Source organism: Sorex araneus, chromosome 5, assembly GCF_027595985.1.
Source record: "Sorex araneus isolate mSorAra2 chromosome 5, mSorAra2.pri, whole genome shotgun sequence".
In the NCBI taxonomy this organism is placed as follows: Eukaryota; Metazoa; Chordata; class Mammalia; order Eulipotyphla; family Soricidae; genus Sorex; species Sorex araneus.
This window is the reverse complement of record NC_073306.1, coordinates 83,722,043-83,746,487: the sequence shown is the minus strand read 5'-3', so window position 1 is coordinate 83,746,487 and position 24,445 is coordinate 83,722,043. Positions and strand designations below refer to the sequence as shown.

The 24,445-nt window shown below is 54.2% G+C and overlaps 1 protein-coding gene across 1 annotated transcript; it reads right to left on the bottom strand.

The window, feature by feature from the left end:
* Positions 1–5,774: 5,774 nt before the first annotated feature.
* On the bottom strand, positions 5,775–11,269 carry SH2D2A (SH2 domain containing 2A). Its single transcript, XM_012935139.2, has 6 exons — positions 11,079–11,269; positions 10,421–10,510; positions 9,988–10,156; positions 7,419–7,565; positions 6,825–7,121; positions 5,775–5,901 (listed from the first exon to the last, which is right to left on the bottom strand). Exons 1-6 carry the CDS (start codon positions 11,267–11,269, stop codon positions 5,785–5,787), a joined length of 1,011 nt encoding a protein of 336 aa, XP_012790593.1. The 3' UTR covers positions 5,775–5,784.
* Between the last annotated feature and the right edge of the window lie 13,176 nt (positions 11,270–24,445).

Sequence of the window (24,445 nt, the reverse complement as noted above, 5' to 3'; positions counted from 1 at the left end):
CATGTGCTACCTGCCCCATCCCTGTCCTGCTTTTAGGGACTCCTTTTATCTGGGACTTTCCCTGGGTGTCCCCCTGGAGTTCAGTTCTTGTTGCTCGCCGGCTTCACGGAAAGCATCCTCCAGGCCTTCACAGCCTCGCGGCGACAGCTCTGCTTTTCTCTCTCCATTATCCCTACTAGGTCTGCAGCCCTCAAAGACTCTAGACATGGCACGTTCAGATTTGTGTGGGGCATGGGCTAGGGTCCCAATATAGAGAGCATCGTTCCTCTTCTGTGTCTTAAGTCTGGGTCCTATCAAGGAGATTCATTTGTTTTGTTTTGTTTTGTCTTGTTGGGCCACATCCAGCGGTGTGCAGGGCTTACTCCTGGTGGGGTTTGGGGAACTGTAAGGGTGCTGAGGATTAAATCCAAGTCAGTGCATGCAAGGGAAGTGCCTTAACCCCTATCTCTCTGGCTCTTAAGGAGATTGGTTGGTCTGTTTTTTGGTTTTTGGGTCACACAGGGTAGTACTTGGTCTGTGCTCTGGGATCGCTCCTGGGAACCATATGGGGTGCCGGGAAGCAGACTCGGGTTGGCCACATGTGATGCACGTGCCCTGCCTGCTGTCCTAGCTCTTGAGCCCCGAGGGAAGTTCTGGCTAGGACCCAGTCGCTAGCTGTACCGTGCAGTCTGGCAGGAGGTGAGGCGGCAGGTGTCCCTGAGGTGATCCCAGCTCTCATGAGCGTCGACTGTGCTGCTTTAGGGGCTTGACTTGGAGCATGTAACTAGATCTGTCTCCTGGGGAGATTTCTGGTAGTTGCTGGTTTTGGTTTATTTTTGGTGGGGGGTGGGCACCTGGCAGTGCTCTTGGGTTACTCCTAGCTCTGCACTCAGGGATCACCCCTGGCAGTGCTCGGGGAACCATATAGGGTGCCTGGGATTGAACCCTGGTCGGCTGTGTGCAAGGTCAGCGCCCGACCCGCTGTACTATCACTTTGACCCCTCGGGGAGATATCTGAGCCCCGACCTTTCCCTTTCCCCTCCCTTTGTGTTGTCATGCTGACGGGGGGGTCACACACACTTGGTTGTGAGCTCACTGGGGCACATGCACTCTTGCTGGCTTGCACACAGCTGTGGAGCTCACTGGGGTCTCACACTTGGGTTGCGGTTCTCCTGTGCGCTTGGTTGCCATGTGCTGGTCCCGGGGATCACAAGCAGCCCTCACTGGTGGGGACGGGGTGGGGGTTTGGGGACACAAACTCAGAGTCCCAAGCCTGCAAGTCGGGTTCTAGAGCACCAAGCTGCCTCAGGCTGCCTGAGCACGAGCCAGTTTCTTGCTATGGATGTTGGGGTGCGGAGGGGTGGCAGGCTCTGTGGACTTGAGTTAAGTGGTGGGTGCTGTGCTGCCCAGAAAGGACAGAAGAGGTGGCGTGTCTTCCCCTGTCCTGGCCTGTCCCAGCAAAGTTCAGGCCAGAACAGAGCTCCAGTCAGGGTCACGTGTATGTTACTCTTCCAGCAATGCTGCCAAGCGTGCTGGGCACCCAGGGCGTGACCAGTAGCTTCCTGTGGGAAGAGAGGGGATATTGACCCTTCTCCAAGGCCCCGGGGCCTGGTCAGAGGTGACCAGCTGCAGGGTCCTGTGGTGGAGAGTGGGAAGGTCAGGGACAGGACCGGAGTGGGCGCTGGGGGCTGGAGAAGTGAGAGGCCGCTCCCTGCTCTCTGCACTGGGTAAGTTCAGGAGCCTGTTTCTCATTAAGTACAGAAGAGGGTTTCGTCACTTACAGGAAAGCCACCTGCTTATCTGAAATCTGACCTACTTCAGGTTGGAGCCAGACGGGGCTCCTGGTCCCACAGGGACACTTGGCTCTCTTCATCCAAAGCGCTGCAGCCAGCCTGCCCTCCGCCGGGAGTGGCAGCCCCTCCTCAGGGGCCCTGGCAGCTGGGGCTGATGCCGTCCCCACTGGGGAGGGGTCTGCAGCCTCAGTAAGGCTGCCACATCATTCCAGAGGCCAGAGATTGTAGCAGGGTGAAGGGGCTTGCTTGCATGAGGATGACTTGGACTGGAGCCTCAGCACTTCAGAAGGTCCCCTGAGCATTGCTGGGTGTGGCCTCCACAAAATCATACCTGTTTTTCTTTGTTTTTTGCCACACCCAGTGGTGCTCAGGGATCCAGCCCAGAAGTGCTGGGAATCAGACCCGGGTTGGCCATGGTCAGGCAGATGGACTACCCGCTGTCCTATTGCTCTGGCCCGAGAGCCAGTGCACACCGGTCTGGAGCTCACTCTGCAGCCCCGCACGCCTGAGCTGTGACTCATGGCCCAGCGCTTCCTCCAAGGTCTCACTTGATCTTCCGTGTCAGGATGGAGGGGGTGGGGGCTTCTGCTGGGGGAGGCTGAGGATCTGGCAGGTAGCACTAAGGCTCCTCGGGCCCCTCCCCTTTATTTCTCTAATTTGTTTGGCTTTTTTTTTTTTCTTTTTCTTTTTGGGTCACAACCGGCGATGCTCAGGGGTTTGTTCCTGGCTCTGCACTCAGAAATTACTCCTGGCGGTGCTTGGGGGACCATATGGGATGCTGGGAATCGAACCCAGGTCAGCCACATGCAAGGCAAACGCCCTGCCTGCTGTGCTATTGCTCCAGCCTCTTCTTTGGCTTTTTGTGGGGGTCAGCATGGAACGGTGTCCATGGAAGGCCCGAGACAGGCCATAGGAACACTTCTCCCTCCGTGTGGGGTGTGGCTGCTCCGTGTGGGCATAGGTATTTGATTGGCAGATTGTCCTGCCGCCTCCCTCCTGGGCCTGCGCTGACCAGCAAAGTCAGTGGGGGCCAGGTGCTCCCGGCCAGGCTGGGGGAGAAAGACCCCAGCATACAGGTTTCAGGGTTGGGCTTGCAGCTTTTGGCTGGGCCTGCCCTTCTCTCCTGGGAGGATGGCAAGATGTGGGGGCTTTGCTTCCTGCTCCCTGTTCCCCCTGCAGATTTCCCTCACTTCCGATTGGCTTCACCCAAAAAGCTCCGGGTCTGAAGTCCTGTGCGGTCCCAGTAGGACAGGCTTTGCCCAAAGCCTGGCTCTCCTTCAAAGGACTGGTGAGGGGGACCTGCAGAGAGGGGGTCCAAAACAAAGTGCAGTTCGCCAACTGCAGGGCCCAGCATCCCCACACCACTGGGGGAGTCCCAGGGCCCACCTTGCCCTTTCAGAAACCCGAGTGTGACTCCGCCCACAGGTCCAGCCTCTGCTCTCTATCTTCCCGCCTCTTCTCCGCCTCCCCCTCCCACCCTCCCATAAACTCTCCAACTGGAAGCTGAGCCTCGCTGATCTCCCCCTGATCTGATCTCTGCAAAGCCATCTGCTACTCCCCTCCAGCCTCCCTTCCCCACTCCCTCCCTCAGGCGTGCGTGCATGTAGACAGAAAGCAATGGAACCCCAAGTCTGTTGACTCAGCACCCTGTTTCTCCGGAAGCAGATCAGATCAGCACCGATGTGAAAGGAGAGGGGTTCATGGACACAGACACTGCATCAGGCTGCCGGCAGGGGACAGGGCTGTATGGGGCCTCTCAGAGTCTGCGCCGTGGGCAGGTGGCAGGGCAGGGCCGACAGGCACTGACTCCTGGTAGAAAAGTAAAAGTGGGGAGGGGGCTGGAGTGATAGCACAGCGGGTAGGGCGTTTGCCTTGCATGAGCCAACCCGGGTTCGAATCCCAGCATCCCATAGGGTCCCCTGAGCACCGCCAGGGGTAATTCCTGAGTGCATGAACCAGGAGTGATCCCTGTGCATCACCAGGTGTGACCCAAAAAGCAAAAAAAAAAAAAAAAAAGTAAAAGTGGGGAGCGCAGAGTGATAGTACAGCGGAGAAGGCACTGGCCTGGCCTTGAAGGTGGTTGCCTCGGACTCAATCCCAGGCACAATGTAGCACCCTGAATCCCACCAGGACTGATCCCTGAGTGCAAACCAGGAGTAAGCCCTGAGCACCAGGGATGGCCCCAAATCCCACACCCCTCCCACCCCAAAGGGAGGCCTGAGGAGATAGCTCACAGGCTGAGTGCACTGCAGAGCCAGGTTTCCATCCCCCAGCGCCTCCAGCCACGACTCCCAATACTGCACCAGGACACTATCAGGTGTGTCCCTGCCCAAACTAACAACCAAAGGGAGAAAACATAAGAACTGGCTTCATGGGGCTGGCTGTCGGTCAGCTGGTAATATAGTACAGCCTTGCATGTAGCCAACCGGGCTTGTCTCCCTGCACCGCCTGAGTAAGGAATAAACCCTGAGCCCAGCTGGGCATGGACCCCGGACAACCAACCGGCCTCACAGCAGCAGCACCTTCTGTGGGTGTCTGCTCTGAGCTCAGGGGTGGGGGTACCCAGGGAAGAGATTGTTACTGCAGGGAACCCCCAGTCTGAGACAAAAGTGAGACCCAGCGGTTGGGGTGGTGCTTATTGCTGGGGTGGGGGTGGGACGTTTGTCCAGATGGGAGGGATCCCGTCCAAGGGTCAGGGAGGGAAGATTCAAGGCAAGGGGGCTGCCCCTGCCCCTGGTCTCTGCTTGGTGGATGGGTCAGGGAGGCAGTGCATGGCTGCCCCTTACCCACTCCTTCCCTTTTCCCAGAGGATGCAGCTGCAGTACTTGCAACCCACCCTCCCCTCCTCCCCTGCCTGGTACTGCCCCTACCCCTGCCATGCCCAGCCAGGGAAGGGGTCATTTGCAGACTGAGGTCTGTGCTCCTTGCCTTGGTGTCATCCTGGCCCCAACCAACAGGTCTGTGACCCTTGCCCAGGTGGTCCCCCCGTCCTGGCCCCCTCTCCCTGCCCTAAAGGAGTAGTTTGACTAGGTGCCTTCCATAGCATGGGGAGCAAGAGCGAGAAAATGGAGCCGCAGCAGAAGAGGCCTGGAGAACCCAGATCCCTATGGGGGTGATGATTTATTAGCCAGACGAGAGTCAACAAACAAGGTCTAACATCTGTTCTTGCCAAATCGTTCCTCAGACAACAGCAGCATTGGATCAGGGCCCAGGCCCAGAGGCTCAGGAGGCCGAGGAAGTGAGAGTCCAGGAGGAGGAGGGCCACGGGAGGCAGGGGGTGTCGCTGGCCCGTTCCTTAGAGGACCGCTGAGCACAGAGAGCCATTGGGGGACTAGGGGGAAGAAACAGGGGATAGAAACAGATTCCAAAACTGTTCCTCTCCGGGATGAACCCAGACCTGTCAGGGGGGTTCAGAGGAGGGGGACAAGCGCCCCCCACCCCCAATATAGCAGAACTCATGAAAGCAGCCAGATTTCCTCTCTGAGGAAACTGCAGACATCCCCTGTGGGGAATTAGCAGGTGTGGTGGAAGGAACAGAGCACTGAACAGCGAGGGCAATCAGGAGCCCTTGACCTTAACCAGTTACTAGACTGCTCTGGTTTTGTTTCCTTATTCGCTCAGCAAGGCAGCTGGACTTGATCTACAAGGGCAAACGGAACACTGTTCCTCCCGCCTGCTCCCGTGGCAGACATCAATAATCAATCACAGGCTCTTTTCTGCTGAGTGTAGATATGACCTTCACATCCTTCCTTGTGCAGCGCTCTGGGCAGCCTCGACCAATGGATGGGAGCTGGCACACGAGGCGACATCTTTCTGCCGTCCTTGCGATAGATGATGGCTGAGGTCCTCTCAGCGCTGCTGCCCTGCTGTGTGGAGTAGCCACACTTCTTGAGAAGGGCGCCGGGTATGTGTGAAGGTCTCCGGACCTCATGTTCCAGGTTTTCCTTCCCCAGCTCACTCACCAACTACAGACAAGGCCTGAGGGGGAGAGAAGCCTGACCTCCGGAAGCAACTATTTAGAAAGGTTATGGGGTAGGGTGTGTCCCCAGCGGGGCAGGGGCTGATGGTGCAGTGGAGGGCCCTGTCTAGCCACAGAGTTTTCAGAGCACTGTTGCTGGACACCTGGATTCTGCAGAGAGAAGGAGGGTGCATAGTCACATTTCCTGCTCTGTTCCTCAGGCCTCTGCAGTCTCAAGGTCAAAGCATCTGATGTCAACAGACATTGGCCTCATTCATTCATTCATTCATTCATTCATTCATTCAACATTTCCTTAAAACCTCTGTGCTGGCAACTGTCTCAGATGCTCTGGAAACAGAGGCATCCCAGCCCCCGCCCACAGGAGCTCCCTTTGTGTTGGAAATTGAGAATCGGGGAGGCCGTGTCCCAGGGATGGGGAGCGTGACAGTGTGTCCTTTGCACAGGGCTGGCCTCTGGTCAGGGCAGGGCGGTCCTTCCAGAGAAGGGCAGGTGTGGGGCAGCAGGAGAGCGTGTGAGCAGGAAGTGGAGACAGGCTGGAGGCAGGGCCACACTCAGGGTGCTTGGGGAAATGGGACTGGTTTGGGAGGAGGGGGACAGCTGGAGGGACAGCTGAGGAGGTGGGGATCCCTGATCCAAGTCTGGAGGACCTCAGGAGTTGGGCGGCGGCTTTAGAAAAACATTCTGTGGGCGGGGGAGCAACAGTATAGTAGGTAGGGTGCTTGCCTTGTACATGGCCAACTCAGGTTTGATCCCCAGAATCCCATATGGTCCCCCAAGCCCGCCAGGAGTGATTACTGAGTGCAGAGCCAGGAGTAACCCCTACACATCACTGGGTGTGACCGCTCCCCGGCCCCCCGAAAAAAAGCAAGACATTCTGAAAGGCTTCTTGGGGGCAGCATGCTATGTTAGAACCAGTGGCCCTTGGATGGGTCTGGGAGAGCCCTGGGGCCTGTTCCTGTCTTTCACTCCTTTCAACCGAATAACACCCTGACTTGGTGTCCAGACTCAGCCTCTCTCTGCCTGATCCCGCCTAACTTTCAGGGCGTCCTTGTGCTCCTGGAACCCCGGTTTACCTGGCCTCCAGAGACTGGCCTGGACCAGCACTTGCGTAGGGCTGGGTGCTGGCGGACGGTCTTCTGGTCCTCACCCCTGGAAGGTGCTTCCATCTCCACCTCAGAATAAATATTGCCAGGGGCTTCTCCCGGGCTGCCCCGGCCCATGGCATAGAAGGCGATAGGGTCTTCAGGTTCGTGGTAGATGGGGTTGGAGGGCTTGTGGGGCCGAACCCGGTGGAGTTTCTTAGCGTGGCTGGTGTAGACTTCCGGGGGTAACTGAGGCTTGGCAGGGACGGGAGGCTTGGGCCTGGGCGGCTGGGAGGGCGGAGAGGCCCGGAGGACCACTGGTCAGGGCCTAAGGCCTAGCCCGAGGCTCCACCCAAGCACCCCTCCACTCCCAACAGACTCCACCCCTGGACCCACCCCTCAAATCAGACTCCGCCTCTCGACCGACTCCCCGCTACAGACTGTCCCTGGTCCCACCCTCCTCACAGACTCCACCTCTGGACCCGCCCCTCACCAAACCCCACCTCTCACAGCAAACCCAAGACTCCGCCCCTTGCCCCCGCTCCCCTTCTTCGCGCTCTCCTTCAAGCCCCTCTAGCCCAGTACCTCCTTAGGCTCATCTGCTCCCTGTTTTTGCGCGGGGGCTGCGGCCTGCTCCTTTTTGAGGATTGGACTATACGGGGGCTCTGCGTCCTGACTTCTGCTTCTGGGGTCGGGTTCAGTCCTTAGAGAAAGTCCAGTGGGTTCCAGAGTCTGCTGGGAGAGAAGGGGCCTGAGGGCTGTGGCAGGCTGGCGGACTGCATGGAGGGTGGGGTGGAGGGATCCAGGCAAACAAAATGATCAGGGCCTCGTGGAGGTGGGGAGGGGGACACAGAATCACGGTCTGGCAGGGTTTCCTGGGCGAGGAGGGGCTTGGAGATGGCAAGGAGAGAGGGTCAGGAGGAGGCAGCGGTGGTCTTAGGCCATATCTAGCATTAAACTCGATTCATCAGGAGCACAGCTGCGATGCTCTGTGCCAGTGGTTGTGAAATGCAACAAGGCTTTAGAAGTCTGTATCCTAGAAATATTTGACACAGGGATTGATCTCCCAGACACCTGGGTCTGGGTTTACTTTACTTTTTTTTTTTTTTTTAGTTTTTTGGCCCCACCTGGAGATGCTCAGGGCTTACTCCTGGCTCTGTGCTCAGGGATCACTCCTAGCAGAGTGGGGCTTGAGGGAGCCATATGTGGTTCCAGCGACTGAACCCAGGCCAGCTGTGTGCCTGAACCCTCGAGCTATCTCTTTGGTGTCTTTCTTTGTTTCCTTTGCAGGTTCCCCCTCGTTTGGCAAACTCTAGTAGTGAACATGTATTTCTGTCTTTTCCATGCATGCTCAATCCTGAGTGACCCTTCACACTATGGCAGGTTGAGGATCAATTCGTCCACATGCTCACATGGTCCTGCGGCCTGCTGCCTTCTCCATGTGGCTACTGAATAAGCCCTTGGCCTGTGCCAGAACGTCAGATCCACACGCTCTCGTCTTATCTCCTCAAGTGGCGGCTCCATCTTTTCTCACTCCACATTCAGTCCTGCCCACACCTTAGCAGCTCCACCTTCAAAACAGGACTGATGTTCCACCTCTACCCCCTTACTCCAGGCTGCAGCCACCTGAAACATCATAGTAACTTCCATCTTTCCCCCCCAAACTTGCAGGTCCTCAGCTCATGCCATGGCATCTCTCAGAATCAAGTTCCCAATCCCTGGTCTTCAGCCATTGGTGACAGGTGTAGAAAGATTGAAAACTACTGGTGCACCACCTTGGTCTAATGGCTGGTCCATGAACATAGTATTCCTGCAGAGCTGTCTGAATGTTTGGGGAACACTTCCTGACTCCGTTTCCACCAGCTGAGCTCAATGGAACTGTTATAGAGGAAGTCAGGGGGAGGGGGCTGATAATCAAAACCATTCTATTGGTTATTTTAAATGTCATTTATGTGAAGAGTAGCCATTTAGGTAGAAGAAACAGCTAAGGTTGTTTTTTTTTTTTCTTTTTGGGTCACATCTGGCAATGCACAGGAGTTACTCCTGACTAATGCACTCAGGAATTACTCCTGGCAGTGCTCAGGGAACCATATGGGATGCTGGGAGTCAAACCTGGGTCGGCTGCGTGCAAGGCAAATGACCTACCCGCTGTGCTATCACTCCAGCCCCAAAACAGCTAAGGTTTGTATGTATATACAAACATAGGCATTGCATAGGCAGCATTTGAGTAACAGATGCTGTTACTGTTATTGAGAAACAGATGTTGTTTCTGGACTGCTGCAGCCCACAGAGAAATACCTACACAAGCTGTTGGACAAAGAGCTACTACCCTGTTGTAACACTAAAATATCTGATGGTATGTGTACTAGTATATATCTTTTGTTTGGGGACCGCACCTGGTGGTGTTCAGGACTTCTGAGTCTGTGTCCAGGGATCACTACTGGTGGTACTCAGGGGACTGAATGGGCAGCAGGGGAGGGAAACTCATCGGCTTTGTGCAAGCACCTTTGTACAGGTTCGCTGGCCCCTGTACACAGTTCCCAAAGACACAGACATTAGCCTGTATCCTCTGTAATAGAAACCTATTTGATTTTCTCTCTCACCATACTCTCTGGCTTCATTTCTACTATTTGTTTTTTTGCTGCTGGTGAATAAACTTGGTGAGTTGGAGATCCATTTATGCTTCTATTCCTGGGGACTTGACAGTACCTGGCACCTGTTAGGTTCTGCCAGTGAGCATCCCCCCTGCCATTGTGTGTCCTGAAGGTGTCTCAAGGTCCACACCACTGCCCCGCCCCCAAGGGCTTCTTGAGGAATTGGGAAGTGTGGACGAAGGAGGCAAAGTTGGGTGTGCACTTGGAGTCAGAAAGTGCCTGGTGGGGCTGGAGCGATAATTCAGCGGGGAGGGCGTTTGCCTTGCTTGCGGCTGACCCGGTTCCATCCCCAGCATCCCATATCCCCGAGCGCTGCCAGCAATAATTTCTGAGTTCAGAGCCAGGAGTAACCCCTGTGCGTCGCCGGGTGTGACCCAAAAGGCAGGGGGGAAAAAAAAGGTTCTTGGTATAGGGATGCCTGTCCTAGGTTCCCCGTGGGAAGGGGAGCTGGCCTTGGTCCTGAGGCCCAGGGTGTGTCAGGGCCCAGGCTGGCTGCGTACCTGGCGGGCGAGGGGCTGGGTGAGCATCTCCCCGTAGGGGCTGAGCGGGCAGGCAGTGTAGTGCAGCAGCAGATCCTGCAGGCGCGCGTGGGCGCTGTCCTCGCCCAGCACCACGTGGCGCCCGTCGCCCAGCTGGGCCAGCAGGAAGTGGCGGCAGCAAGTCCGGCTCCTGGAGGGCGCGGTTTGTCATCAGACACGCTCCCTCTCCCTGCCACGTCTCCCCGCCCCGCGCCAGGGTCTCCCACCTCCAGCCGCGAGCTGGGGGCGAGTGGTGGAGGGCGGCTGAGCTGTGAACCCTGCTAGTGCCTGGGGTAGGCTTGAAGCGCTTCTTCAACATCAAGCCCCGCCCTACTTAGCATAACCACGAGCCCCGCCCCTGATCCAGCCCACATCGCCCGAAGCCCCGCCCCTGGCCGCTGAGCCCACCCCTCACTTGTAAGTCAACACGAAGGTCACTGCGCTCTCGCTGAATCGCACCAAGTAGCATCCCTGGAGCTTCTTCTCTAGCAGCCTCTCAGCCTCCCTGTGGGCAACGGAGGGGAGACCAACGCTACGCTTACTGTCCCACCCTCGCTCTCTGTGTCCCCTGTCCTCCAGGGGAACCCCGACCCTGGAATGAGCTAGCTGGAGAATGGGCTAGAAAAGGGTGGGCATGGGAAGGAGGCGGGCTGCAGAGACAGGAGGCTGCCCCGCCTGCCTCCTCCCTGCCCCTCCTGCCGTGTGTCTGGGGCGGCTGCAGCAGGGATGGTGGCCGACTAGACTTCGAGAGGAGCTCAGCACTGAGCTGGGAGGCCCACAAGTGAAGCTAGGAAACCGCAGAGGGAGGAAGGAAGGAAGACAGTGAGCCAGAGGAGATAGGTGGAGAGACAGGGGCAGAGGGGAAATCTCTGAGAACCCCGCGGGGAGACCTGAGCTCAGAGGGGAGACACTCAGCACAGAGGGTTCTGGGGTGAAGCCGCTCTACAGTAGAGAAGTGTGAGTGAGGAAGTTTTGGTCTGCAAGATGCCAGTAGGCTTAGCCTAGGGCCCACCCGCTCCGCCGAGGGCCTTGCTGTGCCCTCTCTGGGTCGCTCTTCCTCCCCCGTGACTCACCTCCGTGTGATGAAGCCATGAAACCAGGTGGGCGCTGCTCCACGCTGCAGGAGCCCGTGGGCCTGGGTCTTCCAGAACCAAGCTCGGGTCTCAGTCTTCAGGGACAGGCCTCCTTCCCCGGGTACCTCCTCAGCCTGCCCGGCATTCCCTACGTTGGAGGCAGCAACCAGGGCCTGTGCAGATGTCTCCATCGGGAAACAGTTCAAGCAACCATGAAAGTGGGTTTCTGGACTCCACACAACTACCGCTTGCTCCTGCTCGTGCCCACCTGAGCCTGGAGGGAGCCTTCTGTCCCCGTCCCAGTAGTCTCTTGGAAGGTGTAATTCTTGGTAGCAGGGATTTCTCCTGACTCTATACTTGAAATCACTTCTAGTGGGGCTCAGGGGACCATATGGTATGCCAGGGATGCAACCTTGGTCAGCTGCATGCAAGGCCAATCCCCAACCCGCTATACTATTGCTCCAGCTCCAGTTCTCAATAACTTCTTCCCAAGGTCGAACTTAAATCCTTTCTTTGGCTCTGGCTGTTTTGGTTTCAGGAGCTTCCATATCTCTTCCTTCTAGTCCCCAGGGCCTTCAACCTAGTAACAGTGAGTTATTAAACTGGACGTAGTGGCCAGAGAGTCAGCTAAAAGGGCTGGAGCACATGCTTTGCATCTTTGCGTGCAGAAAGTTCAGGGTTGATCCCGTGTGGTGGCTCCCAGCCCTTCACCCGCCATGGCCGGGTGTGGCCTCCAAACAACGACAAAACAAAATTCTGCTTCATCAGCACTGAGGCCTTCTAGGTGGAGACGTGCGTTACCTGATCTGAGGGATGAAGGAGACGCTATAGTAGGTCACCCGGAGGCTGAAATGAAGCATTTCAGGGCTAGGCTGGTCTCCAGGGAGTGGGCAAGGAGCACTGAGGTATGAAGGCCCTTATGGGGATAGAGCAGCTGCTTCTGCACCTCACTACACTGTCCCCTCCCCCCACCCCTGCCCATCACTAGGGACTTGGCCTGAACTTGTCAGGAGGGTGGAGTGCAAATGGGCAAAGAGGGGGACACTCCTGCTCCCTTTCCCTCCCCTAGCCCTGCTCCCTCCCTATGGACCTGAGTCCTCATGGGAGGGTGGAGTGCAGGGGGGTGCCCCAAGCCCTGGTTGACACTCACCACATCAGGGACCGCAGGTGCCCGGGGGCTGGATGGGCTCTCTTCTGCCTTCTTGGCCTGCACTCTGGGCCCCCGTGAGCTCTCACCCTGGCAGCGCCTTGAGGTCGAGTCCGCCAGGGGCAGGAAGGTGCTGAAGGTCGGGATAGGGCCTGTGTAACTCCCTGTGGTGATGGGGTGCAGGGTTCTCAGGGAGGGGTGTCCCTCTCCCAGGCTCAGAGGGTCCTCACGGGTCTCAAACTGGGGTGGTCAGGGGCAGGCCAAGAAGTGTGGGAAGGACAGAGGGAGGGGCTCTGGGAGGAGGAGTCAGGAGCCCCGGAGGGCACACAGGGCCTTGCTGGGAACTGGTCAGCAGCCTGGCAGCCCAGAGGCCCAGGTGGAAGGCAAAGGCCTTCTTCTGGCCCACAAGCTCCAGTGCCTTCGCTTCCTCATCCTGCTTCTTCCCCCTGCATCCCCAATAGTCATTCAGTACAGCTTGTCACCTTAGTCCCATACTGAGGGGACCTAGAGACTTGGGAGGGTGGGGGACACAGGCACCCAACCAGACAGCCTGCTTTGGAAGAGGAGAGAGGTTGGGCAGGGAGAGGAAGGGGGGAGTGGATTTGCCCGCCCTCCCTAGCACCCCCTTCCGCCACCAACACCCACAGGCTTCTGTAGACCACACTTACCTGGCGGGCCTCTCTGGGCCAAGGGGAGGTCCATGGGCCACCTGTAGTTATGTGAGGATTTGTGAAGAAAGAAGAGAGTCACACTCAGCAACTCTCCTCAGCCCAGGCAGGAAGTGTCACCTCACCACCACAGCCCCGGCCTTGGCAGAGGCCCACGTCATGGAAAGGTCTCAGAGGCTGGGCCCGCCCCCGGAAGCCCACAGACAAAGGCGCTGGGGTGCTGGGGTGCCGAGGGGTGTTTGTGTCCATCTGTGTGGGGGTGGGGAGGTTGCCCCTTTCTTCATCCTCCTGACTCTCCTGCTGCCTTCTCCACTTTGCCCCGCTAAGCAGTGAGAACAGGTCTCTGTCAGGATCTGTGGCCTGGCCTGGGATATATAAACTGGGGCAGGATTAGGCTCCAGGACACACAAGGAAGGGTGGGGCCAGGGCTGAGCAGGATGGATGTGGGTACATATTGTGGAAGAGCTTTCTGAGGTTATCCGACATGGGTGAGGCAAGCAGGCAGAAGGGAAGGCCATTCCTCCTGCAGCAGGTAAAGGGCCCAGGGCATGTGGAATGGGGTGAGCCCAGCAGAGGGAAGGCCACCTCTGCCACTCTGCAGCTGGCACCGAGGGCAGCACCATGCAGATGTCTACCTCCAACTTTCTCTGCTTTCAGCCATGCCAGTGAGGAAGAGTCCCGAGCCCATCACCCCACGCCACAAGGACTCACAGATGCTCAGAGTTCAGTGCTCAGCCTGGCTCTTGCAGTGTCTCAGAAGTCAGTGGCAGGGGTTAGAGTGGTAGCACAGCGGATAGGGCATTTGCCTTACACGCGGCTGACTTGGGTTTGAATCCCAGCATCCCATATGGTTGCCTGAGCACCGCCAGGGGTAATTCCTGAGTGCATGAGCCAGGAGTGCCCCCTGTGCATCGCCAGGTGTGACCCAAAAATAAAATAAATAAATAAATAAAAAAAAACAAGAAGTCAGTGGCAGAGTTGGGACTAGAAACAAGATTTTTGAGCAATTTTACTATGATTTAGGCCAGTGGTTCATGACTGTGTATGAAGAATCCAGAGAGAAACAGCGTCTTGGGCTGTGATACTGGGTAGGGAAGACACTTGCCAGTGGGTCCTCAGGAAGAGATGCGGTGGCACATTGTGTGCTCTATTTCTTTATTTTTCATTTTTCTGGCCACACCCAGCGATGCTCAGGAATTACTCCTGGCTCTGCACTCAGGAATTACTCCTGGCGAGGCTCAGGTGAGTCTATGGGGTGCGGAGGACTGGGATCCACCACGAGCAAGGCAAACACCCTACCTGCTGTACTGTTGTTCTGGCCCAGGACCCAGAATCTTGTTCTTGAGCGCAGGTTTCAGCCAGGATGTTAGGAAAAAAGAGGCTGCCAAGGGAGTGTGCAGAGATCTATGTCACACAAAGCAAGGAAATGTGTACTGTGGATGGCAGCGGCAGCTTTCTTTGCCCCCCCCCACCCCTTTTTTTTCTTTCTGTGGCTCCAAGCTGCTGTCGGGAACAAGACTGCTGAGTTTTCATTTCCACCATCCTGCCCTCTTGTATGCAGCTTTTTCCTAGCCAGCCACTATGATTATTGAATAAAGAACTGCCAAGGATAAGCCTTGCTGTGCTTCAGGATGACCTGGTCCCTTTTACAGGTGAGAAGACAGATGGAGCCAGATATTTGAGGTTTGGTCTCACAGAGACTATTCATTTGAAAACATGGTTTGGTTTGAAGCCACACCCAGTGGTGCCTAGGGTTTATTCCTGGCTCGACGCTCAGGGATCACTCCTGGCAATGCTGGGGAACCTGTGCAGGACATGGATTGAAGTGGGGTCAGCTGCATGCAAGGCAAGTACCTGAACTCCTGTTCTATATCCCTGGTCCCTGGGGCTGCCAACTTGGCACTCTGGCACTCTGGGTAGAAGGACAATTACACCCGTGGGGCCCTAGTATGTGCTGGACTCACAGACATAAACTCAGGTAGCATGACAGAGACCCCTGGCCTTGAGGCACTCGTTGTCATGCCCACTTTACACACAGGTTCTCTGAGACTTGGGGAGAATAAGTGACTTGCTGGGTCATCTCCCAGCCCAGAACATGAGTTTTATTTATTTTCATTTTTTTTTGAGGGGTGTACATACCCAGGATGCTTAGGAATTACTACTGGCTGTGAACTCAGAAATTACACCTGGTGATGTTTGGGGAATCATATGGGGTGCCAGGAATTGTACCCGGGCTGGCCATATGCAAGGCAACTCTAGCCGCTGTACTCTCCCTCTGGTCCAGAACATGGGTTTAATTTTTTTTTTTTTTGCTTTTTGGGTACACCCAGCAATGCACAGGAGTTATTCCTGGCTCACGCACTCAGGAATTATTCCTGGTGGTGCTCAGGGGACCATATGGGATGCTAGGACTTGAACCTGGGTTGGCTGTGTGCAAGGCAAACGCCCTACCCGCTGTGCTATCACTCCAGCCCCAGAACATGGGTTTTAGATATACCAGTTGTGCTCCTGGTTTGGGCTCTCAATTACTAGCCAGTGAGGGAGTTAGGGATGTGAGGCCACTGGGGATGGGGTCTCTTCTCCCTGTATCCCACGCAACGGCTGCATGGTGGACATCCAAGGGAAGCAGACAAGATGGACTTTCAAAGTCTGCGACTGAATTCCCCTGAGAATGCTCCAGAAACTTGAAGAAATGAGATTCCAGGAAACTTTTCTAACCACTAGCCAGAACGCCACCTGAATTAATCTATGCTTTGTGGCTATTTCAATGCTAAACAGGAGCTCCTTTGAAGGATCTGAAATTTTTTGTTTATTTTTATCTCGTGGCCACCCCAGACATGCTCAGGAACGACTCCCAGCTCTGTGTTCAGAGATTGCCCCTGGTGATACTCAGGGGACCATACAGTGCTAGGGCTCAAACCTGGGCTCCCTGCCCACAAAATGTGCACATTGAGTCATCTCTCTGGCCACATAACTCCCAGCTTTATTGGAGAATTAGCACACATGCTTATAAGCCAGGACTAAAGATGTTGCTCTCTGTTTTTATGAAGGTATGAAAAGAAGACTCCCTCATAAACTAATACATACTGATAATATTAAGACCTCTTACAAATGTAATGTTTATATGAATATTGATAAACAATCATTTGCTTGTTTTTTATATATTTGTTTTTAAGTCACACCCAGCAATGCTCAGGGGTTACCCTGGCTCTGCACTCAGGAATTACTCCTACCAGTGCTTCAGGGACCATATAGGATGCCGGGGATTGAACTCAGCTCAGCCATGTGCAAGGCAAATGCTCTACCTGCTGTAATATTGCTCAGGCTCTTGCTTGGTTTTTAATACAGTACTATATTGTAGGGTAGGACAGATAGTATAGGTGTTAAGGTACTTGTCTTTCATGCAGTCAACCCTGGTTTGATCCTCAGTACCAATTGTAGGCCCCTGAGCACTGCCAGGAGTGACTCCTGAGCACAGACCCACGAGTAAGCCCTGGGCACTGACAGGTGTGGCCTCAAAACTCCCCAAATAATATAGTATTTGTAAAACATATTATAATGGGCCCAGAGAACAATCAATTTACTTGAGTGACAGAAGTGATAGATTTTCTTTATTTCATTTCTGTTTTACAATGAAAATTCTTGCATTTATGTGGAACCCCCTGTGCAGGCATGATGCTGGTATGTGAGAGAGGCTCAATAACTTAATTATATGCCTTTTTATGAAGGTATGAAGGTATGGCTAGAGCAATAGCACACCAGGTAAGGGTAAGGCATTTGCCCTGCACGTGGCCAACCCAGGTTTGATTCCTCCGCCCCTCTTGGAGAGCCTGGCAAGCTACCAGAGCCAGGAGCAAACCCTGTGCATTGCCAGGTATGACCCAAAAAGCAAACAAACAAATAAATCTGTTCTGACATATGGCGCAATGCCACAGAGTCAGGCACGGAGTTCGGCTGCAAACGGGCCAGTGGAGCCTGCTGGAGGGAGAACCAGAACATTTAGCCAGTAAGAAAAATGATTCCAGACCAGTGTGGGTGGCCGTGGCAGTTGTGACCAGTCCTGAACCAACCACCAGGTGAAAAGAAGCCAGTATCCAGGGTCTGGGGACAGTATCCGGCACTGGAGGACAGGGGCTTGAGCAGGTGGCCTGGAGCACCATAAACTGTCCAGATTCCTCTCACACCCCAAAACAATTACCTCTTCCACCTCGGAGCCTAGGGTGGGTACACTCCACTTGTCCCCCACTGCCAGTGTCGGGCTCCAACTGGGGTACAGGCCTATGTTATGATTTCCCCCCACCGCCACCTCTGGGAAATTGGGAGGTACTGGCCCAGACCTAGCAAGGAGCAGAGCAGACTAGAGGGGTCCTGGGGAAGAGAAAATCAGTGAAAATGAGGGGGTGGAGGGTATCAGGCACTTGCACAGGGGTGTAGGCCTAGATGCCTGCCTACCCAACTCCAACTCTATAGAGAGCTCCTGAATTACACAGACACACAGACACACACACATGGAGGAATCTGCCTTTTGTTTTCTCTGTGTGTGTGTGTGTGTGTGTGTGTGTGTGTGTGTGTGTTTGTGTGTGTGTGTTTCCTTGCATGGCTGGAGCGTACACTTGTGGCCAGCAGTCAGAGCAGTGAGGGCTGCAGATTTCCTGGTACAATTTGGGTGCTGAGCTTCTCCCCTGGAGTCTAAACAGCAACCAGGACTCCAAGGGAGGGCTGGACCCCCTGTGCAGTGTGCTATGCCCTTTGCCTTTTGAAGATGAGTTCCACAGGGCCTGGGAAAAGTAAATCACTTGTTCAAGCAAAGGAGTCAGCCAGGAGGCTGCACTCGAATGCCGCCCCGGGTAACCCAGTCTAGCAGGGTCTCTGCCTCTCTGCACTTCTGCCCCACTGGCTCATCTCCACGGATCCATCGAACAGTGGCTGGAAGTCTGTTATGTGCTGGAGTGTGGGCTGAAGAGACAAGAAAGGCAGAAGGCAAGGGGGATGCAGAGAAACACGCGGCTCATCTGGAATTACGGGAGCGAAGGCAGAGGCAGTGAGGGGCTGGGTGGAGGCCTAGGAGGGCTCTGCTGTGCCTAAGGTGAGGGTCCTTGGGAGAGCGCCAGAGGGGCTGCTGCAGAGAGCAGGTGGCTGGAGCAGGTGGCCATCAGGAAGGGTGGGGAGACTTGGGGCTGATGGAGCAGGGGACAGGGTACAGGGGCCCAAAGATGGGAGAGGCAACCCAGAGATTTCTTCTTATTTGGGGGGTTTTGGTTTGGGGGCCACACCTGACTGTGCTCAGGGCTTACTCCTGGCTCTGTGCAGGGATCACTCCTGGCAGGGCTCAGGGGACCCTATGGGGTGATCAAATCTGGGTTGGACACGTGTAGGTACCTCCAGCCCTGAACTAACTTTATCCCTTTGTGTGCATCGTAAGCAGGGCCCCAGGGGCCTCAGTGGCAAAGCACCTGCCAGGCAGGTGTCAGAGTTCCATCCAGCTCCATCCCACCCGTGCTTCTTCCGGAAACCCTTCTCTGGGACTCCTTCCTCTCAGCGTCTGAACTCTGATCCCTCCCCCAGACCCATCTTGACCCCCCTCCCCCACCAGGCCAGGTTTCCGCTTCAGGTAGCTCTGGTCTGCTTTCAGCACTCACCACCGTGATGCCAATTCCTGATGTTCAGTACTCTCTGTGGAAGCACCTAGCATGGTTTCCATTTATTTTGGGGGGTGTTTTTTTTTGGGGGGTGGGTATGTCTGGGCATGCTCCAGGATCACTTCTGGAAGGGCTCAAGAGGACTTTGTGGTGCTGGCGATTGAACCTGGGTCGGTTGCATGCAAGGCAAGTGTCCTACTCACTGTATTATCTTTCCAACCCATGGTTTCTATTTTCTTTCTTTTTAAGAAACAATTAATTTTTATATATATTGAGTTTTGGGGGCCACACCAGGTGATGCTCAGGGCCAACTTCCAGTCCTGTTTTCAGAGATCACTCCTGGTGGGGCTCAGGGGACTGTCTGTGGTGCCGGGGATGGAGCCCCATCAGCTGCGTGCAAGGCAAGCATGCTCCCCACTGTAGTATCTCTCCAGAGTTTCCATTTTCTAAGGAGATCCCTGACACTAACACAAGGCTGTCTATGGTCCAGATAGAAGGTCCTGGGAGGGGCAGAGTTGGGGCGGGGGGAATCAACAACCCCGTCAGATCCCAGCAGAGCACAGGCCAGCGTGGTGCAAGGCATCACCAGTTAGCAGACAGGGTGTGTGGGGGGGGGGTGGAGGGGGGTTTCTAGACAGATTGAATAGCAGGGATGTGAGGTAAGACATTCACTTCTGTGGTTGTAAAGGCGCTGCAGGGGCCAAGAGATAGAACAGCGGGGAAGGCACTTGCTTCCCTCTAGGCTGGGTACAACCCCCAGCACTGTGTATGGTCCCCTGAGCCCCACCAGGGGTTATAGCTCAGTGCAGAGCCAGGAGGAACCCACCTACAAGGTATGGCCCCAAAGAAAAAAAAAAAAAGCAAAACCAAAAAAAGCAAAAACACCATGGGCAGAGCATAGCCAGCCTCCCAGGATGGGGGTGGGGGCAGAGATTTTTTATTTATTATTAATCAATTAATTAATCAATTTTTACTAGGATTTACTTTTATTTTTCATCAAAGAAGTAAACACTGCAAGAGCCTGTGGACTGTGCCCAAGGCTACTTAGCCAGGAAGTGTCCAAGTAGATTTGAATCTGGAGTTCAGATTTTTTTTTGCAGAGATTTCTTTTAACACTGTAGCACTGTAGCAGTGTCCCTTTGTTCATAGATTTGCTTGAGTGGGCACCAGTAACTTCTTGTTACTGTTTCTGGCATATCCAATACCCAGGGGTAACTTGCCAGGCTCTGCCGTCCGGGCGGATACTCTCGGTAGCTTGCTGGGCTCTCCGAGAGGGACGGAGGAATCGAACCTGGGTCGGACTCATGCAAGGCAAATGCCCAACCCGCTGTGCTATCGATCCAGTTCAAGAAAAAAATATTTAAAAAAGAAAGTGTAGAAACACTTGGCCTCACTGGTCACAACCATTAAAGCGTAAGGTGCTGGAAGGACAAAATCTGAAAAGGTTAGGCCAGAGCACAGGACAGCAAGTTGAAGTGGCCCTATATGCAGCCGACCCGGTTCCATTCCCAGAGCCACCCCTAAGCCCCACCAGGAGTGATTCCTGAGCATCGTCAGGTGTGGCCCCAAAACCCCACAAAAGACAATGTATAAGGACGAGAAAGGGGGATAAAGTGGGGGAACAAGCCACTGAGGACTGGAGGCACAGCTGTGGGTGAAGCTGCAACAACAGCTCTGTTGTTGTTTTTTAACAACTGTCATCGTCACTGTCATCCTGTTGCTCATCGATTTGCTCAAGCGGGCACCAGTAATGTCTCCATTGTGAGACTTGTTGTTACTGTTTTTGGCCTATCGAATGCACCACGGGTAGCTTGCCAGGCTCTCCGAGAGGGACAGAGGAATCGAACCCAGGTCAGCCGTGTGCAAGGCTAATGCCCTACCCCTGTGCTATTGCTCCAGCCCCCCTTTTAACAACAACAAAATTTTTTCAAAAGCTGTTCACTTAAGAGTCATAAAAATGGATTGAATGAGGGAAACACAAGTATGAAAATGTGTACATCTGTTACTGTACCTCATGGTAATTCACTAATTAAAAAAAGAAAAAGAGTCATAAAAATGGACTTTTGCTTGTTCTCTAAGAAAACTTTGGATACAGGGTTGAGGTACCCAGGCAGGTAGGGGTGGGAGGAGAGGCCTCAAACTGCCCTGGGCAAGGAAGACCTTCTCTGAAAAGCTCCTGTTTAACCACAGAAGCAGGGTATCCTTTTTTCTTTTTTCTTTTAGTAAAGCAAAATAATTTTATGGACTGGAGCGATAACACAGCGGGTAGGGTGTTTGCCTTGCACGAGTATGACCCAGGTTCAATCCCCAGCATCCCATATAGTCCCCTGAGCCTCCAGGGGTAATTCCTGAGTGCAGAGTCAGGAGTAACCCCTGTGCATTGCCGGGAGTGACCCAAAAAGCAAATAAATAAATAAATAAAATGGAGAAACACAGCTACTATCTTCTTTTTCTCTCAACATTCAGGACATTTTATAATTCCATACAAGCTTTAGCAGTATTTGCTTTATGAAACCAACATTACTCTGACACCAAAAACAGAGTACACAAAAAGGAAATTATCATCAGAATCTACAATGAACATGGATAAAAAAAATGCTTCAAGTAAAAATCTCACTTAATGGGGCTGGAGTGATAGCATAGCGGGTAAGGCGTTTGCCTTGCATGCGGCCAACCCAGGTTTGATTCCCACATCCCATATGGTCCCCTGAGCACCGCCAGGGTCGATTCCTGAGTGCAGAGCCAGGAGTGACCCCTGTGCATTGCCAGGTGTGACCCAAAAAGCAAAAAAAGAAAACAAAACAAAACAAAAATATCACTTACCTGAGCAAAGTTCTTGAAAAAAGATTATATATCAGATCAAGTGAAATTTATTCAGAGATGCAAGAATGGTTATGACTCACTGAATGTTATGCACCATATCAGCAAAAGATAAGAAAAACCCATATGAACATATCACTAAATAGGATAAAGCTTTGCATTGTATGACTAAAACCCAGTCATGCACAGCTTTATAACTGTGCTCAAGGTGATTCGATAAAATAATTAAAAATAATAAAATAAAATAAAAAAATAAGAAGTACACAACTTTGAAACCAACTTTATAAGAAACATCAAATAGTCTGTAAAATACAAGAGAAGATGAACTTCACAAACACTCTCAATTTCTAGAAAATGATGGCAATAAGATTTGGTGTAGTCCCTATAAAATATGAAGTATGGATATGAAATGAGCTGTAAATTTGTTGCATTTAAACTTTACCATATTTAGATTTTTCTATCCCTGTTCTGTTGAAAGTCTTATTTTTATTTATTTATTTTTTGGTTTTTGGGTCATACCCGGCGATGCACAGGGGATACTCCTGGCTCTTCACTCAGGAATTACCCCTGGCGGTGCTCAGGGGACCATATGGGATGCTGGGATTAGAACCCTGGTCGGCCACGTGCAAGGCTAACAGCCCTACCGGCTGTGCTATCGCTCCAGCCCTGAAAGTCTTATTTTTATCATAAATGGATCTGATCAATAGCGTGTCTTTTTCAAAAGCCAAGAGACAATAGAGAAAAACCGCCTTCTCTCCTCTCTCCAGATGTCTTTTTCCCCTGGTCTTTCTTTGAGTTTGTTGGTGCAAATGGGCCTTTCTGTTGTTTGTAATCTGGAGCTCTGTTGCTAGGTGCCCTCCGCCTCTGTCCTCTCAGCTCCTGGGGAGATAACAGGGAGAGCCTGCAGGCCCTTCCCTTGGTGTCCGGGATCTTATTTCAGGCCTGGCCTGGCTGCCCGGAGCCCTCTCCCCACACAGATTCTTCTGCCCCGACGGTGTCCTCAGAGCTCCCGCCTCCTGGGAAGAGTCTCCTGCACCCTTGTCTCTCTCCCACACCGCTTCATCTCTCCCTTTCCTCACTACCTCCTCTGCACCCCTGCTTTTCGTGTCCTCATCTCTGGGGCAGCTGGGAGCTGCAGCTTCTGTGGGGAGGGATGGGCAGGACCTGTGTCCCTGAACAGGCCCCCACTTTTTTGTTTTGATGTGACCATGTCTAGGTACTGGGCCGCCCTGCCATGCTTTGGTACGAGTTGCCTAGTCAGATGTAACTCTGCCCACTCCCTTCGCCAGCCACGCGAGCAGACCATTCCGCCGCCCGCCCGGGGACAAGCCTGTCTGAAAGGGGCCTGAGCCTTGGGCCACTCACTCAGACTTGAGAGGTGACTAGTCTGGGCCAGCCCCAGTGCTGAATAAATTCATTTCCTCTTCTTTTTATTTCTTGCAAGGAGTGGGGGCACACCCGGCAGTGCTCAGGAGTTACTCCTGACTCTGCACTCGGGGATCACTCCTGGCAGGACTTGGAGAACCATATGACATGCCAGGGATCAAATCTGAGCCAGCCACTTGCAAGGCCAGCAGCCTACCTGCTGTACCATCCCTCCTGGCCGAAATCCGTACTTGTCATGTTCTTCCCAGTGTGTGTCCTTACCTCTCCCTTTGCCTGGGCTGTTCTGCCAATCTGCCAGGACCGCCCCCCACCTCTACCCCCATGTCTCCATTCTTAGCTTTGGGGACGTGAGGAACCAGCCTCGAGCTCCTCGGGGTCAAACTCTAGACACCCCACTCCCTTCTCTGCACAGGGAAACTGAGGCTGGGCCAGCTGCTCAGTGAGCTGGCACTGGAGAGGGCCCGAGCAAGGTCACCCCGGGGTCCCCACCCCAGACACCCTCACTCCTTGCTCCTGCTCCTCCCCGGGGTCCTTTCCAACAGGTGGGCCTGGTTACCTGTAGCACCTTGAGGCTCAGCCTCAAGCAAGTGTCACACCTCACCCAGAGGCCTTGATTTCCAGGTGCTTACCACACCCAGAGCATTGGCCTCTGCTCAGGCCTTACAGGACACCCAGCAGGTCCCTTTGGCACAGGATCCCTGTCACTGCCCTTGTGGGGAGAGAATGGAGCCACCCAGCACCCCTGGCTGGCTTGTGGTCGAGCTTTACATGAAGTCCAGCTCTTGAGGTGACCGGAAGGCCAGGGTGCAGCTCTGGGCAAGAGCAGCAGTGGGCGTGTGGGCGTGGGGCCCTCACTGTCCCTTGTCACTCACTGTCGTCTCCTCCGATGACAGCCTCCAGGACCTTCCCCGGCTCAGCCCTCTGCTCTGCCCCAGAGCTTTGAGGGGGACACTGCACCCTCCAATTCATCCTGTTCTCCCGAAACCTCGGTGGTACATCCACCCCTGCCCTGGGCTGGGGCTCTCCCAGGAATCCCGCCCCTCGCTCAGACTACGTGTCTTTGGAGCTCAGCTTGGAAGGGTTGGGGTGAGGCCCACAGCCTCCGTGTCCCAACATACGCAGCTCACGACAAGGGAGAGTCCCGGGGGAGCAGGAGACACCTGCAGTTCCCACGAGAGTCTCCATTCTCCCCTCAGCCTGCGCCATGCTATTTTTTCTGAAGTTCAATTTTAATCTCGGGGTGGGGGAGAGGAGGAAATTAAGAAGGATATTTCTATATTCTCTCTATACTGCTCTTTTGAAGAGGGGGCTACACTGGCTGTGTTCAGGGCTTCCTCTTGCCTCTGGCTCAGGGGTCAGGGAACCTAACCTCCTGATAGGTTCAGGGAACTCTATTCAGTGTTACATGGGTCATGTGAGGCTGGTGCCTTAACCCTGTGGCCAGTGCCAGTGTGCTATCTCTCTAGTCCCATTTGCTGCTTTGTTTTTTTCTTTTTGGGTCGCACCTGGCAATGCTCAGGGGTTACTCCTGGCTCTGCCCTCAGGAATTACTCCTGGCAGTGCTTGGGGGACCATATGGGATGCTGGGAATCGAACCTGGGTCAGCTGAGTGCAAGGCAAATGCCCTCCCCACTGTATTATTTCTCTGGCCCCTCATTTGCTGCTTTTTGAGGGAGACAGGAGGGTAGAGGTTTGAGCCATGACTTG

Bases quoted from the DNA above. Each gene is read 5' to 3' on its own strand.
- SH2D2A (XM_012935139.2), bottom strand. From the start codon at position 11,269: ATGGAGACATCTGCACAGGCCCTGGTTGCTGCCTCCAACGTAGGGAAT. The intron at 10,157-10,420 runs GTGAGGGGTGGG...CGCGCCCTCCAG, and splicing joins ACCTTCGTGTTGACTTACAA to GAGCCGGACTTGCTGCCGCC. The intron at 5,902-6,824 runs GTAAACCGGGGT...TTCTCTCTGCAG, and splicing joins GGCCAGTCTCTGGAGGCCAG to AATCCAGGTGTCCAGCAACA.